General features: G+C 35.7%; 1 protein-coding gene across 4 annotated transcripts in view; it reads left to right on the top strand.

Annotated features, from left to right (window-relative positions):
* The window catches only part of NBEA (neurobeachin), a 690,698-nt gene that overhangs the window by 634,586 nt on the left and 38,527 nt on the right, over positions 1-17,585 (top strand). For all 4 annotated transcript variants that reach the window (XM_087436200.1, XM_014791275.2, XM_087436202.1 and 1 more), the window contains one exon: positions 12,375-12,542. In XM_087436200.1, coding sequence (XP_087292326.1) covers positions 12,375-12,542 — 168 coding nt within the window. The remainder of the gene's footprint in view (positions 1-12,374; positions 12,543-17,585) is intronic.

Here is a 17,585-nt window from a genome sequence, read left to right as displayed (position 1 = left end):
TAGTCTACAAAACCAGATAATGAAATTTTTCAAGGCCTTATGATAAATAAGAGTTATTCAAAAAAATTTTTTTTACAGAAACTGAACAAAAAGGCTGCTTTTTGCATAGATTCATTAAAGAAAAGAGAGAAAGAGAGTCAGTCAAGTGCTAATTGAGGCCCTTGAGGAAATGTAAACTTTGCAGCTTGGGTAGAGAGTGACGTTATCTTCCACCTCAGATTTTATTGGCCAATGTCTGATCAATTCCAGATTTGGGAGTTATGTACTGAAACATGAAATGACAAGATCCTGCCCTCAGTGAGTGGAATGTTGCTATAGACAGTACCCAGTTTATACCTCTCCTTACATACAAACAGATATATGACAGGCCTGGGACACTCTTCTTACTTCCTTGGTGTAGTTGCTTACATTTTATTCTCTGCTTTCCTCATTCCAAGACTTACAGCTGGCAACTGCTGCAAATCAAGATGGAAACCCTACTCTTAGTCACCTTCCCCCAGACACCTGTGATGGTCCTGAGTCATCCCAAGATGAAGGTTGACCAAGAGAAAATAATGGAAACAATAGTGCTTATAGCCTATGCCATTTATTCAGTTGTATTCTTTGTTAGATACTCTGCTAGAGCTTCAGGTGCATTATTCTTTTAATCCTCAAAAAATCTTATGAGATATGAATTTTCCTGAAACCTAGTATGGTAAATTACCTTGCCAGATATTACCTGTTTATCACGGTGGCAGTGTTCTTATCCACAGTCTCCAGGGTAGAGTAGGTGGTGGCTTGAGGAGCAGTGGAGAGAAAGAAAGAAAGAAAAGGAGAAGGGAAGGAAACAAGTCTTCTAACCAAAAGCCAGTACCAGGAAAAGAAAGAGATGAGTGGATATTGACCCCAAACCAGCAGTATGTTCCAGCGCCAACAGCTATTCAGACCTGACCTTCCGTGATCCTATTTCTACCTCTTTTCCCAGCCGGTAAAACTTCCGCTTAGAGCTGAGGAAGTCCCAGCTCCCACTGCCCAGCAGGTGTGAGAGGAAGGCTATTCTTCAACTCTACAAATGGAGAGAATGGCATCAGTTTACATTCTAAACTTTAGAGTCACACACGGGATTTTAGACCTGGAACAGATCTTTGTTTGAATAAGGAGACAGAGACCCAGAAAAGCAAAATGGCTTACCCAAGGGCTTAACCCAGGTGTATTTTCTTACTTACCAGGCCTTACATCACAGGTTGGAATTTTCAATGAAATGTCCCCCAGACGCGCTTATAGTCTTTAAAACCTCGCCTATGTTTTTAATGAAATATGCCTTTATAGATTGACTTGAGAACCAATACAATAATACTGTTTCTACTCACTATATGTTCCAAACACCAAATTATAAAAGAACTTTGGAATATTACCTGTTTGTTATTTGCAGACTATCTATATCTATGTATGGATGACCTCCAAACACCCAATTTTGACTCAGATTTATAACTCAGTTTTTATCAGCAGCCCTCTGGCCTATCTCATTATTCATATGATTATCACATAAGTTTTTTTTAAAACCCTTTTCCTTAGAAATACCTGATTCTCACCAAATGGTTTCATATTATTCAGATTTTAAGAGAATTAGCAGATTATTCATTGAAAGATATAGCCTGAGAAATGATTATAATACTGTAAAGACAGTTTAAACTCTGAAATAGATTTTCCCTATTACTTTAAAAGAGAATAAAATACATGAATGCAAATTTTGAGTAATAAATTATTTTTTTATTTATAATTGCTCCGAGTACTTCTATTGCACATAAATAAAAGAAATCATTTACTCCTGATACTAACATTACCAGTTCAAGAACTGACTTCTGTTATATGCTTCTTACCTCTTATATCTCGTCTTTCTATCTGCTGCAGCACCGTGAGCAAACGTTAACTAAGGCAAAAGACAGTGCTCCTTTGACATAAATCTCACTATTTAGTATCACTGTAAATACATATTCATCAAGTCAGGTGTGTACGAGGTACCAGGAACTGTAAGAATTGCATATAATATGGTGAAGTAACTGTCCCTCAAAGATTTGTTCTCAGATATTTGAAAGAATTAAGTTTTATAACTGACTAAAATATGAGAGGTAAATATCATAAAACATTTTCAGAAATGAATAGTACACTTTTATTATAAGTAGTAAGTTCCAACTTGTGTTCGTGAAGAAATGAAAGAAACAAGGCCCTGGGGTTTTTCTCTATTCTAAACCAAATTCCTGTTATCTTCTAGGCATTAAGGAATCTGGTAAGACTTGTGAACTAAACCTTTACTCCATGGAGTGAAAGACTTTACACAAAATTCTGCATATTTGGGAAAATCAAGCCACCCCAGTCTTGGTTCTCTGCAGCACCGGGATGCAGTGCTAGGTTAAACAGGTCCTATGTAGGAAGTGCCTAGCTAGCACTTAATAGGTGGCTTGAGAAGCATTTCTTCTTTCTGTCTTCTTCCCCTGGGGGCTCACAGAATAGAACGGGAAAGCTACCGTGTCTATCAACAAAAGTCTACATCCATAGCTGCCATTCTTGGCTGCATCAGAATTAGAACTAAAGGACAGACAGAAACTCCTGCCTCTGGGAACAGTCTTAAGCATCAAAAGACACCCTATAAACGTAGCTATGTGTGTCTACAGCTGCTCTCCTCTCAGTGTCTCCTGTACTGCTTTTCCTCAGCTTGAAATTTTCCTTCACAGCACTCTGTTCGTAGTTTCCTTTATTCGAACTTCTGGTCAGTTTTCCTATCATACTGATGGGAAATGATCATAGTGATATCATGAGAGATAATGTCAAGCATCTGTGTTAAAACTAGAAAATTTAACCAATTATCTAAGTCTCCTTTATTTCCTGAAGGAATATTTGATGAATATTTCTCTAATACACAAAGCCTGGGTAGTAATAGAAAATATAGAAGTGTTTAAATTTTCCATGAATTCCATGAATACAACCTCTATTTTTTATATTGTTTGTAGCATTAAAAGTTTCTAACTTTATACTGGCTGGATAACTCACATAGGATTTAGTTCTTACGAAATAGGTTTAGAGAAAATGTGCTCTAGTATATTTATAATTTGGACTGGGATTATCTTCAGTTATTTGAAGGAGTTCTTTGTAATGAGCCTAAAGTATAAAATGAAAATGTCGTATATCCCAAAGAAATGACATTCACAGTGGTAAAAGCCTTCATCTCTTTGTATGGATTAGTATCCTGTACCCATGAGCGTTTCCTCCTTTTTCTTTCAAGCTGTCATTAAGAAGTTCAAGGCAAAGAAGACAAAAATAGTATTATAAAAAGGGATGATATCATTGATTATAAATGGTCAGTTTTGTTATCCCATGCTAGCAATTGAAAAGGTATTTGGTACACTTGTAGAAGCCTTTACTTGTCTACAACGTAAATTCCTTTTCTTATTTTTAAAAATGAAACATGTTTGGTTTTTAGTAATGTATTTCTTTTAGTCCATTATTGCTTTTTTACTTATGGGCAATAATATCTATAATTGATTAGAGTTGTTTATGTTTTGTAGATACAGTGAGAAGGATTGTGTATCACTGAAGAACTGTGAAATTCAAACTTTGGTCTCATTGGAAAGCCTGGAAAAGTGATATAGACACTTTTAGTAGCCATTTCAAAAAATTCTAAATGCATTGAGTTCATACATTGAGAATTGGTTTAATTTATCCACACCAAGCCAGGCTGATTATGACCAACTTACTCATGAAACATTAATAAAGCACTGTGTTCAGTTCTAACATGATTATAATCTGACCTTGTCACAAAGGACAGAAATAGAAAGTATCTCTGATAACATTAGCCTAATGCTGGGTTCATCAATCATAATCTGCCCTGTTTTTAAATTTGTTTTAGAAAAAGGCCTTTCGCGATGTGCACTGATAATCTCATCCAGCCCTCAACCCAGCAGATTCCTGGTGCTGGTGGGCCAAATGCAGAACATTCTCAGTCTGCAGAGCAGAGCACAGGGCATTGAGGCAGAGAAAGCAGAGTTCAATGTAATTTTGCTTTTATCGTATTACATCCTTTATAAGATTTTCATATTTTAAAGAAAAGTCTCTTTTTGTTAGGTAAAATTTGCATTGGGAGTATGTTATACTAAAAAACACCTTGCTCAAAAAAGAATTTTAAGCAAATAGCATAACATAAGAATTTTGGGAAGTCTTATGCAGCAACTCAAAATACTGGGATAGGTATCTTGTGTTTGAGTGCCTGCTCTGCCACGCGTTAGCCACGACTCCTGGAACACATAAGGCACCCTTATCTCTTGGAGCTTCAGTGTCTTCCTTATCTCTGAAACTGGGGATTCGTTCATTCCTTGAATCTTGATTGAGAGCCAGCTCTGAGCAAGGAATTATGGAAACACAATGATTGGACACGGATCCTACTCGAAAGAAAACTAAAGTAGAGACATTCCTTCATTTACCCCAGTCATTAAGGGTCTTTTATACACTTCATGCTGCTCTGGGCTCTGGAAGCACAAGCATGGGCAACACGGTGAGTGGCCTTGAGGAGCACACACTCTAGTTAGAAACACAGACAAGTAAACATACAGTCACAGTAAATGCTGGCAGCTTCTAGAATCCATTCATTCATTTAACACACAATTACTGAGTGTTCCAGGCACTGTTTCATGTGTTTGGAGTATCCCAGTGAACAAACAGACAAAGATCCCTCATGGACCTTACTTTTCATCAGAGAGACAGACAATAAACAGTAAATAAATAAGTAAAATATCTAGTATGTTAGAAGGTGATCCATACTGTGGAAAAAAAAGTAGTGCGAGGTAAGGAGATCAGGAATACAGGGGAGGGTGGTCAGGTACAGGGGAGGGTGGTCAGGATCCCCCCATCATGAAGGTGAGACTTGAACTAAGACCTAAAGGACGTGAGAGAGTGAACCAAGTGACTCTCTTGGAGAAAGGGCATTGAAGGCAGAGGGAACATGTACAGCAAAGGTCCTGTGGCAGGGATGTGCTTGGCAAGGAAGCTAGTGGGCTACAGAAGAATGAGCACAGGGCGCACAGTAGGAGAAGAGGGCTGAGCGGTAATGGGGCCAGCTTATGTATGGCCTTGAAGGCCCTTGTAAGCACTTTGCGGTTTTACTCTGTGAAGTGGAGAATCATCTCAGTGCTTTGAGCAGAAGAGTGCCATGATCTTGCTGACATTTTGTAGGGATCACTCTGGCTGCAGTGTTGGGAATGAACCATGGAGACACAAGGGTAGAATCAGGCATATCTCTCACAATATCAGGAGATATTGTGAGAGATGGTGGTGGCTGGGACCAGGGTGGTAGCAGTGACGGTCATAAGAAATTAATTGATTCTGGATGTATTTTAAAGTTAGAGCCAACAATCTCCCTTGGCAGCTTCCTAACAGTGACCATTTTCCCTCAGATTTGTCTAGTCTTACGGAGCCAGATAAAGGGGCGGGGGTGGGGGTGGGGCTGGGAGGATGCAGAATGGTGATGGCCAGAGCAGCAGAGATAGATCCACTACATTTTAGCAATTTCTGCTAGGAATGGAATGGGGGTGGGGGTAGTGCCTATTGTCAGCTTAGAGTTTTAGTAGAAATTTAAGCAGCAGGAAAAGTTCAAGTCAGCATGTTTATCTTCCACTAGATTGTGATCTTTTTGAGGACATGGAATGCTTATTCATCTGTGTGTCCTCCGTGGCTAGTGCCTGACACATGGTCAGTAATTTGGAGTTGGAGAGAGATTGGATAGACTATGTTCACCTTGTTGATTTGCATTTCAGTGGGATGTGCTCCTGGAGATCAGAGATTTTCTCTTGTTTATCACCATATCCCTGGGGCCTAGAACACTGCCTGGCACATAATAGGTGCTCCATATTGAATGAATGAATGAATGAATGAATGTTCCCTGTTTGAAATTCTATTCCCCTAGATGTCCTTACAGTTCACTTCCTCATTGTAGTCCTCAACTGTCACAAACTCCAGGAAGCCTTCTCTGACTACCTTCTCTAAATTGTCATCTCTTCCCCATCCATACATACTCCTTAACTTTCTTCCCTGCCTTTCTCTTTTCCTTAGCGCTTATCACCTTCTGACATACTCTATATCTTACTAATTATTGTGGATTTTGTTGGTCTCCCTCCACTACAAAGTAAACTTTCTGGCAGGGATTTTGGTTTCTTTTATTCACTGCTGTAATCCTAGGATCTAGAATAGTGTCTGGCACATAGCAGATGGTCAATCAATATTTGTTGAATGAATAAATGAGCTTTTTTCCCCACTCCCACATTTCTTTTCTTCCTTCCTCTTGTGACCAACACATCCTTCCCATTGCTTAATTAATCAACCAATAAATATTTCTTTAACATTTATTATTTAATGCCAGGTTAGGAGCTGTGGGAAATACAAAAGAAACATTAGATATGGTCCCTATCTTCAAAATGCTTATATTCTAATTGAGGATACAGTATTGCAAGTTTGAAACAATTAAGTGCTAATTGGTAATAACCCCATTCCTTTGTATAGCACTTTACAATTTATATGTAAATTGATTTTCACAAAAGTAAATTTGTATATATTATCTTACTTTAAACAGGAGGGTACTGATGATAAGTGTCATAGAAATTCATAGAATTCATATAGTGTGAGCTGGAGAACTCAGGAAGCAAACATTGGGCTTGAGTAAGAAGGATGGATATGACTTGAAAAAGAAGACAAAAAAGTTCTCCTTAAAGAGAAGGGAGCAAGAAAGGCTCAACGGTGGGACTAGCTGCTGTGTGCCTGGGGCTGTGAATTGTCTGTGCTTGTGGAGCCAAGGATATGTATGAAGTCTGAAGAAATAGTGTGGGAGGGTGGGGTCAAGGTTTGAAAGGCTTTATGGGTCAGGTAAAGTTTACACTGAATGTGTTATGCTAGGAGGAACCTTGAAAGATTTGAAATAGAGGATGACAATATGAGCGTGATGGTTTCAGAAGTCTGTTCCACCAGAAGGGTGCAAGATGGGTTGGATTAGAGAAAGAGGTCCAAGTCTGTTGCACTAGCCCATGCAGAGAGCAGAGAGCTGAGACTGGGATGGTGCTAATGGGAATGGAAAATATTATTATAGATTGTACAGCCAATAAGCAATCAAGTAATAGAATAATTTAAGCCCCCCCAAAATAAACATTTTAAAAAACTATGTTGTTTTTATTTAAAATAATTGAATCTGCCACTGGATAATACCTATCACTTCAATTTAATCATAAAGAGAAGGTAGCATAGACACTACAAAAGAAGTAGCAATAAGATTTTCTGATTGTCCACTGGAACACATACAACTCTATTTGGAGAATTCTTTCAATAGCAGGAACAGATTTTTGAAGCAATAAGAGAAAGGGCTGGGAAATATTCTTGCTCTAGTGTAGAAGAGGAAATAGAAATTCAGTGTTCTTAAATAAAAGAATTCAGGGAAAATAAACCTTCTCTCCTCACAGTTAATTCCAGTAGCCTCGTTTCCTTTTCTGTAAGTTTCAGAGATGCTTTATCCTAAACCTGCTAGAGAATGAATTTTCTACCATCTAATACCCATGGGACAGTATGGAAATTAGAATTAGGTAACTATTATCCATCTAAGAGATATCCTCTCTGGTTTAAATCTCACTCTTTATTCCCTTCCTCCCAGATCCCCAGGGTCTTGAGTTATGGATTTGGAATTGGTTTATCTTGGCTTAAAGCAATTGCTTCTGCTTTAGATATGCAAGTAAAGGGTAAAGCAAGCTATTAAGACCATTATAACCCTAATAGCTTAGTAATCAGGTATTTCTTCATATTTTTCAATTGTAAGTATTTGCAATGAAATCTTGTTTCAAAGTCCAAAATGGGTTTGTGCATGAAAACTTAGTTCTGAAAAGAACAAATAAGCAGATAACGTGTCTTTAGTAACAGATTAATACTACTGTTTCAGGCTTCTGCTTTAGATAGCTCTTTATGCTTTAATTATGTGATATCTAAAATTTGAATCTTAGATATGCATTTGATTTAGAACCAGATTTAGCTTTTAAATATTCTAATTGTACTGTCTTTCCTTTCTGCACAGTAACTAGCAAAATAGACGATCTATAAGACTTTATCTGTTTAATATACTACCTTATTGTTTCTTTGTCATTTAACTTTATAACCCCCCCGAAAAAACCTGAGGCAAAATTATTTAAGGACAATTAATTGCTTATTGATTCACTCTTCTGCCTCTCTAACCTATAGAATAGAATAGGGTAACTATAGACATGGAGATTTTTTAAATTTAATTAAACATTATTATAAACAACTATGAATTAATAAGTTTTAACACTGAGATGAAATGGATAAATACTGAGGAAAATATAAAATGTCAAAATTGGCAGTAGGAGAAATAGAGACTTATAAACCTTAAAGAAATTTAAATGGTAAAACCTTCCCATCCCCCAAAATATCCAAGGCCATATTATTTTACAGGTGAGTTTCACCAAATTTTCAAGAGATGATGAATTCATTTCTTATGCAAGTTGTTCCAGAAAACATGGAAAGCCATCCAGCTCATTTCGTGAGGCTAGTGTGATCTTGATTCCAAAAGTAGTTAAAGGAAGGAAAAAGCAAAAAGCAATAGGCCATTTCAGGTATGGATATAAATATAAAAATTCTAAATAAAATATGATCTAACAACCCAACAGTGTATTAAATATATTAAAGATGACTGTGTGTGTTTGTGTGTGTGTGTGTGTGTGTATTGCATCAAGACTAACCCTTTATAATTAGGAAAAAGACAAGGATGCTCCATATCACCACTCTTGTTTTACGTAGTTCTCAAGGTTGAGAACAATTCTATAAAAAAAATAAAGTTATACACCTGACTAGTAAGGGTTGCCAGAAACAACATCAGCTTACAGAAATCAATAGCATTTTTCTACATCATCTATAACCAAGTATAAAATCTAATTTTTAAAATGTTACAATTGCATCAAAACTTATGAACTATCTGGAAATTAACTTAACCAAGAATATTCTTGTCCTTTATGGAGAACATTTTAGTTTTTAATGCTAATAAAGTACATAGAAAATGATCTGTATAAATAAAAGAGACATTCTGGGACCTTGGATGGGAAAACCTAATATCAGTTTTCCCAAATTAATCTGTAAATTTATTGGAATCCCAACCAAAATTATTTTGATGCATCTATATACTTATTGTAAATGTTATAGGGAAGAATAAAGGTCCACAAATAGTTGAGTTAACGCTAAACAAAAAGAATAAATTCTACCAGATATTAAGATATATAAGAATTAAAGATAATTAAGATAAATTAAGATAACAATAGAAATAAAAAGAGTACAAAGAGCTGGAGACGTACACATATCTAGATAAACAGATGATAGATTACGTAGGGAGGTAGATAGATAGATAGGTAGAGAGAGAGAGAGAGAAAAGAAAAAGAAGAAAAGAAAGAAAGAGAAAGGAAGGAAGGGAGGGAGGGAAGGAGGGAAGGTAAGAAAGAGGGACTTTGCAACCCCTTTATTGGTTCTAATACTTTTGGCTGTTGTTTGTATTGCTTTTTCTGGGTAGATTATCATATTATCTGTAAACAATAGCAGTTTTATATCTTCCTTTCAAATATATATTCACACACTAAAGATGACAGCACACATCACTGAGGAATGGTGTGTTTTTTTTTTACAGGTGGTATTGGTAAAACTGACTTATTATATAAACAAAAATAATACTGGTTCCCTGTCTAATACCACAGATGAGTGAAAGTAGACTCTAAATGGATTAAAGACCAATATATGAAAAGTAAAATTAGAAATATAAAGCTAATTGATCAAAATATAGAAAGTTATCTTTGGAAATTCAAAACAAAATCCCAAGAGCATAAACATAAAGAAAAAAGTTATTCGATTATCTCAAAATTAAAAGTTTCTATTCAACCAAGAACAAGGTGGACAAAGTTAATAGATGTAACATTTGGGAGAATGCATTTTCAGTGTTTAAAACCAACAGGGAACTATTATCTAAAATAGAAAAAGAACTTTTTGCAAAGTAACAACATAAAGACAGGAACTTCCATAAAAAAATGGGCAAAGGGTATAAACCAGAAATTTACAGAAGAGGAAACCCAAAAGGCCAACAAGTGTATTAAGATTAAAAAGATGTCAAGCTTGTTAGTAATTAGAGGAATACAAATTAAAACAACAATGAGGTATTATTTTATATCTATTCCAGATGTGTCTAGTGGTATCTATAAGATTTATTCAAAATGGTTGCTGCTTAACTAATTAAGTGATTATGTGGTAAAATCTTCCTTTAAAAAATATATCTGATTTCACTACTATTTTGAATTCCCGTGAATAGATTTGGGCAGTAACTATTCTATAATGAACCACCATTTTTTTCATTCTTTGATCTATTGCACAAGACACTGAAAATATTACTGAATAATTAAACCAACTTTTTAAATTAACTAGTTATACTGAATTGACAATCATTTATACAAATTGACCAAACTAATATTATAGACATAACCAATATAGAATTTTAACCAGCATCTCTTTTTTATTTTAGTCTCTTTTCCTGTGTTCTAGTTTGAACTGTTATATCACAACCAATGAGATATACAGTATAGGAATTCTGCTTAGTTTTAGTATTGTAAGGGAGGAAGAAAATTCCTCTACCCATTCTTGGTCCTTCTGACTGGGCTACAAATTAAATTGACATGAGACAGAATAACAGGAGAAAATCAAACAAAGCTTTACAACTTGTATACATGGGAGAGACCCAGGAAAAACTGGGTGACTCGCCAAAATGGTGGAGGCTCTCATCTTAAATACCATCTTCAGCTAAAGACAAAGGAGGATGTTGGGGGTGGGGGGAGTCAGTTATGGGAGATTATCAGAAAAGCACAGTAAACAAGAGTAAGATTATTATGCAGATTTAAGTCCTTGCCTTCCACATTGATAAGAGTTTCTAGAGATAAGGTCATCCCTCCTTCCTGGTACAGAGAGGGAGATACCTTTACAGATGGAGATTTCACTTACAAATGTAAATGTCTCTTACAAAGGTTAAATTCTACTTTTCAGAGCTTCTCCCATGTCTGCAGTTTTTAAAAGTAACCAGCCGAAAATAATCCTCATGCCAAAGAGACACATTTTGGGATGGCCAATTCTGATCCCCTACAGTGTAGAAATTATCCTTTCATAAAATCTAATGGCTTATAAATCTGAATGAGAAACATCCATGATAATTGATGTCAATGAAATACCAAAAATTTTGAAAGAAATAAATCAAGAAAGAGGTTGAAGATAATAAATTACTAATTAAATGTGATCACAGGAAAAGTTGAAAAGTATCATTCAGATATTTTATAGATTAAAAAAATGAAATGTAATTATCAGAGGGATAATTTAAGAAATCATTAATTAAGTGAATTCCAAATTGGTTTCACCACCTTAGAAATCAGGGACATGCAGCCAGAGAATGACTTCATGCACATATTTACTTACAGCTGTAATTTAGAAAGTTGATTTATATGGCTACGCATAGTGGAAATTGAAGAAGCCAGCTCTATAGCTTTTTGTTCATGTTGCTGAAAGCGGTGTGCTATTAAAATCAATAAGAAATGATGATAAATGAGTGCAGCGAGCGAGAGGCATAGGAGGCAGTGATCGTCACTGCTCAGAAACGACTGTGCACAGAACTCTGTGCTGTCTGTTGAGGCACCTCTAGGAAGCTTCTGATGGCTTCCTAGGAAATGAAAAGGCCTTCTTTTTTTCTGACTCTTTATGGAAACTTAGTATGGTCATTGACTCTCAGTAATTCATTTCCCACTAGCTAGCAAACATCTAAAATTGCCCAGTGATTCCAAAACTGTATAATATCAGAGTTAATTTGTAGCAGAAGGGAGGAATCCCTTTTATTAGTGTCAGAGGTAAATTTGAAGACTCTAGGCAGGAAAATAAGTGTATAGCAAAGTTTCTAATAAAATTGTTTAGTTTCAAACTAATGTTTAAAAATTAGGAATGAAATTATTGTAAAATGGCATTAAAACAGGCACTTAAAATTATTTTTCTTCTAAACATGAATGTGTTTTTGTAAGAAATCTATTTAATATTAAAATTCATATTGTATACCTAATGGAGCCAAGAGAAAGTTAAGAATTTCAGAAAGGGAAAATTTTTATTTAGGTCTCTGTTTATTAGAGATTGTATTTTGCCATTTCTAGGAACAGAAGATCTAATACATACAGATAAAATAAAGGAATGTAAAGAGCATATTCGACTTATTTATAGAGAATATCTCAAGGTAAGAAAAAGATAGGAAGCTTTGCTAAGTTTGTACTGCCTCTCATTTTTTTCTTGACTCATTTCAGGCCCTGGAAAGTGAATTTGTTTCTTGCCAGCTCCATCAATGGATTGACCTTATATTTGGCTACAAACAGCGAGGACCAGAAGCAGTCCGTGCTCTGAATGTCTTCCACTACTTCACCTATGAAGGCTCTGTGAACCTGGACAGCATCACGGACCCTGTGCTCAGAGAGGTAGGTGCTAAATCCCATATTATTCCAAAACTTTTTCATCCCTAAACACAAATTTGACTTTCCATCTCTTTCTGTATAAATTTCCTTTCTACGTAAACTTTTACAAAATATAGATTTCAGCTTCTTTACAAATGTGGAAAAATGAATTTTATATGCCAAAAACAAGTAATGAGACCAGCATGTTGTTCCTTTTTGAATTGCAGACATTTAGAATGCCATTCAGCATCCCTATTTTATTTGTTTTACTTCAGCATCTTCATTAAAATGCTTAATGCCTTGTGTGTTATTAATTAGTGAAACCTAGTTGAATATTTAAATATGAATAGTTCACATTGAAATAATCTGCCAGTATGTTTTTTTAATAAAAGCAAAATTACAAACTTCTAGACAGAATACTCAAAAAACGCATCAATCAAATATATGAAGTTATAGTATTTTATTCCCATATGTTCTCACCCTGAAATTTTATAGCTAACAGTTGAGAATTATATGCTATACTATGTATATAAGTATTTTTAGTGAAAATATTCATATGAGATATTATTTAAGTCACTTCCATGTTACACAAAATAATTTCAGATAGGTGAAAAGAGAGAAGATACAACAGCTGCTAGTTAAGTGTTGCTGCAAGGAAGCTGTATCCCAGTCTCCATTCTACCAGATATCTGCCATCTGCTGCATGCAAAACAAGTAATCATTTCTACATTTCCAGACAGTGGAATGCTATTTTGTTTTTAATTTTAGAGGTGGAGAACTTGTAGATTTGGGAAATAAAGCACTACAAGAAAAATTTGCATCCATAAAGTTATTTCTTACATACCTCTATAAAAACCAAATGACTTCATTTGGATAGCTTCAAGCAGAGAAGAGGAAAGGGAAGGGAAGAGCCTCCTCGTCATTGATCGTTGGACCCTTAGGGCTAAATATTCAGAGCACACATTGCAAGCTTGTTATTAGGTGCACTATTATACCATATTGCATGCACAAGGAAATAGAATTATTGCCTGAAGCTGGGATAAAGAGATAGTGACCGAGAATAAATGAATGAGAGAGAAGCCAGATATTATGAAATTAGTTGGTGAAATAAGGGATTTTCTCTACAAACCATTACACTCACCTAATTTAGTATCTCCCGTTGTATACAAACTGTAATCAGATTATTTTATAGGAAATAATTCTGAGCTTAATTATTCTCTTAACAATTTGCCTTTGCTTAACACATGCCCAGTTCTGTACAAACTATATTCTTCTTTTAGAACTAATGCCTTTAGAAGCATAAAAAAAGAAAATAATTGAAATAGCTTATCCTTTTATTCCAAGACCAAATCCGAATAGTTTTTTGACTTTCAAATGTCATAGACATTTTTGCGCCTGAATATTTTATTATACATTTTTTATCCATTATAAAATTGTCTTTATAAAGAAAGTTGCAAGTTAATCCTTATGCATACAGTAATCGTGCATACAATTTCCTTGTGCATACAATATGGTATAATATTTCACCTAATAACATGTTTGCAATGTGTTCTCTGAATATTTAGTCCTAAGGGCCCAAGGGTCCAATGATCAATGATCATGAGGCTCTTCACTTCCCTTTCCTCTTCTCTGCATGAAGCCATACAAATAAAGTCATTTGGCTTTTATAGAGGTATATAAGGATCCAATACGCTTAAAATATTTTTCTGGACAAAATAAAAATATGCTAAGTGTATTGTACATAATGCAAGGGGAAGGCAGCATTAAAACTGACAGAAAAATAGATTTTTCATATTTAAATGAGAGTAAAGAGATAAATGAGAGAATAAAAAGAAAATAGAATTAAAATTGAGACTTTCTTTACATGGATATAGTGTTTTTTATTTGAATCCTATAAAAATACCTGCTTTTACAAAATATCGTACCGTTGCTTTGGACAGTGAAAAAAAAACTATGTATAGGCCTTAATTGTCAAACTGTAGGACTTCCTAATGAAACATTACATGAAAGTGTATAATTTTTAAATTTTTTTGTTGGGTAAAAGTTCTTCAACCACAGTGTTTGCTTATTATGTAGACTAGCTGAACAATGTATGACTGCTCCTGATTACCCCGTGGTGATGCAGACTGTCACGTGCTAAGGTGCTGTGGTTCCAGATGTTCTCCTCCAGCATTCTCATTTAGAGCACATAATTGCTGCATACTGAGGTTTTATTAGAGCAGCTCCGAGAATCATTGCCTGATATGTCTGTCCTCCCTCCCCAAGCCCCCCGCCTGCCTACCTGACCTAATGTCAGTTCTCAGAATACGAGGTGAGGGAGCACATGCCTGGAACACTATGACCTTCCTTCCCCAGCCAGCATAGGTCCAAGCACACACAGCAGAGACTTTTGCCCTGACTCTGTGGACCTGTGTCAACTCAAGCTTGCCTGGGAAGATACTTTATCTCCCTAAGACCAGTAGGGAACCACTTAGTACGTTGTAGACTTAACAGATTTAATGATCTCAAGGGATATGAGTTAAGTGCCCCACTCTCCACTCCCCACCCTTACCTCCTCTACCCCATGAACCTGTACAACAAAAGTTCTGCACTAACATTTAAGAACCTGCAACAGATGAGAACCCACGTGAATCCTGTGAGCTGTCTAATGAGGCCCAGTCATTTAATCTGCCTCTACCTCAATTGCTCTCTCTTTAAAGGAGGCATAATACAGAACGTATGTTTGCCAACGTAAAAGCACTTAGCATCTACTGTCACAAGAAAGAACTCTGTAGAAAAGTGGAATGAAATATAGCATATTCGTTATTTGGTAGTCATTATGCCTCCTTACATATCCATTCCTGCTGTGAGGAGGCCCTCTGTGGGGGCACAACACCTTCTATCAAAACATCAGTGTTGATTTCCTGAGGACTGCACTGTGGTGCTGTGACTTGAGAGAGTTGATACCTACCTAGATGGTTGGACACTGGGAAAAAGTAGTGTTTAAAATATTAACCCCTTTCTTAAACTCAATGCATTCTTTTTATTTGATAATATTTACCTTAGTATTTTTAAAATACTAAGATTATTACATTTCACGTAGATAAAACCAAAAGAAGGCTACCATTACACTAAACCCCAACTAGCCTAAGGGAGATGATTTTTTTAATGCTTAAATTAAACAATGATTTAAATACGAAATAAATATATGAATACCTACGTATGTCCCTTTTGTAAAAATAATATGCATAGCCCACAATCTGCCTATAACTTTGAGCTTTGAAGTTAGTGCTAAAATTTGAGAAATGGCTTAAGGTTATTGATTCATTCCTCCTTGACAGGTGAAATCATGAAGCAGTACTAACCACAGCAATTATGGCATTAAAATGTCAAGAAATTAGACGTCAGAAGAACAGATAATTTTCTTCTCTATGTCAGATTTAAAACTGACGTTCTTTGACAGCTTAGGATCTCTGGCTGAGCAAAATATGACAGCTTAACTTATTTTATACTTGTAAAGCAGTAATTGATAATAAACTTTATCATGACAGTGTCTGGGCAGAAACATGACAGAAGGGTTCTGGTACAAAGCTCTTCTTAATATGTAAACACTAAATATCTTGGATATTAGATATTATTTAAATTGTCTTAAGTCTTGGCTCACATCATAATCTTCTAGACACTTTTTCTCTTAGATGAGCTCATCTGACTGTTTGAGCGATGTTTTTTAAGCATGATAATGAAGAGCTTTTTTATCCATTTTTACATACTAATAAAAAGTATGTAATTTGCTTTATATTTTTACTTACAAAATGATGACTGAGAAACTCCATCCTATGACCTGCTTAGGAAATAGGAAATTCTGGTTAATAAGTGTCTGGTCCCACGGTGTTCTAACTCCTTGCTGCTCAAATGTGGTCCAGAGACCAACAGTATCAGCATCACCTGGGAATTTGTTAGAACTTCTGACTCTCAGACCTACCGCCCTACTAAATCAGAGTGTGCATTTCAGGAGATCCTCAGGTGACTTGCTTGAGACATTCAAGTTTAAGAAGCACTGCTCTTCAAGGTGTGTTAGAATGATCTGGAAAGCTTTTTTCCCCCTACAAAAGTAGAGAGAATGGTATAATGAACCCCTGTGTACCTATCATGCAATGTCAAAATTATCCCCACCCCCACCCCCTCTACTGTTTTCAAATATACTTGCCATTTCTGTCTAACCCCATCTAACTCCCCATCCATTGTCCTCTCCTCATCCCTTGGGCATCTCAGAATATCCAGAGAGAGGGTTCAGGCAGCTTTATTTTGAAAAAACCTCTCCAGGCATTTCATATACATTCCCAGCTAAAAAAACATTAATCTAGCCTAACATTCTTATTAAATAATTTTTCCAAGAATACCCAGCTATGTAGCATCACAGCCAGACTTAGGTGAGGTCCCCTGATTCTCAAGTCAAGGTTTCTTTAGTCCCATTATTTTCTAGGAATTTAAAAATAACAGAATATTTACTAATGCTTCTTGGTTTTCGGGATGGTATTCTTCTTACTTCCAAAATGATTCTTAAAAATTTAAAGAACATTTAATGTATATTTCCATTTCACTAATTTAAACTGTAAAGTTTTTCTTTCTATTTCATTTATGCTTTTGAATTTGTTAAAACTTCCGACTCAGTAAAACTTCCAGTAATTACAGGGGAAAATTTGAGATGGCTTTAAGAAATCTTTACCAGCCATTTTTTTGGTCATTTGTTCTGATCACTTCCCAGAAAAATATAAGTTTTATCAGTCTCTGAGAGTTCCAAAGGCACTAGGGGATCATGCCATAGTTAATAGTTGGTTAGTAGAGATTATGAATTAAATACCACAAAAATTTTTTTACTGTACTCTTACAATGAGTTAAAAATATTTCATTCTAAAATTGTTTTTTTTTTTTTTTTTAAAGATTTTATTTATTTAACTTTTTCCCCCCAAAGCCCCAGTAGATAGTTGTATGTCATAGCTGCACATCCTTCTAGTTGCTGTATGGGGGACTCGGCCTCAGGATGGACGGAGAAGTGGTGCCTCGATGCGCACCCGGGATCCGAACCCA

The sequence above is a fragment of the Ceratotherium simum genome, chromosome 10 (genome assembly GCF_057802395.1).
Source record: "Ceratotherium simum simum isolate JZ-2026a chromosome 10, ASM5780239v1, whole genome shotgun sequence".
NCBI lineage: Eukaryota > Metazoa > Chordata > Mammalia > Perissodactyla > Rhinocerotidae > Ceratotherium > Ceratotherium simum.
This window is presented reverse-complemented; position numbering and strand designations above follow the sequence as displayed.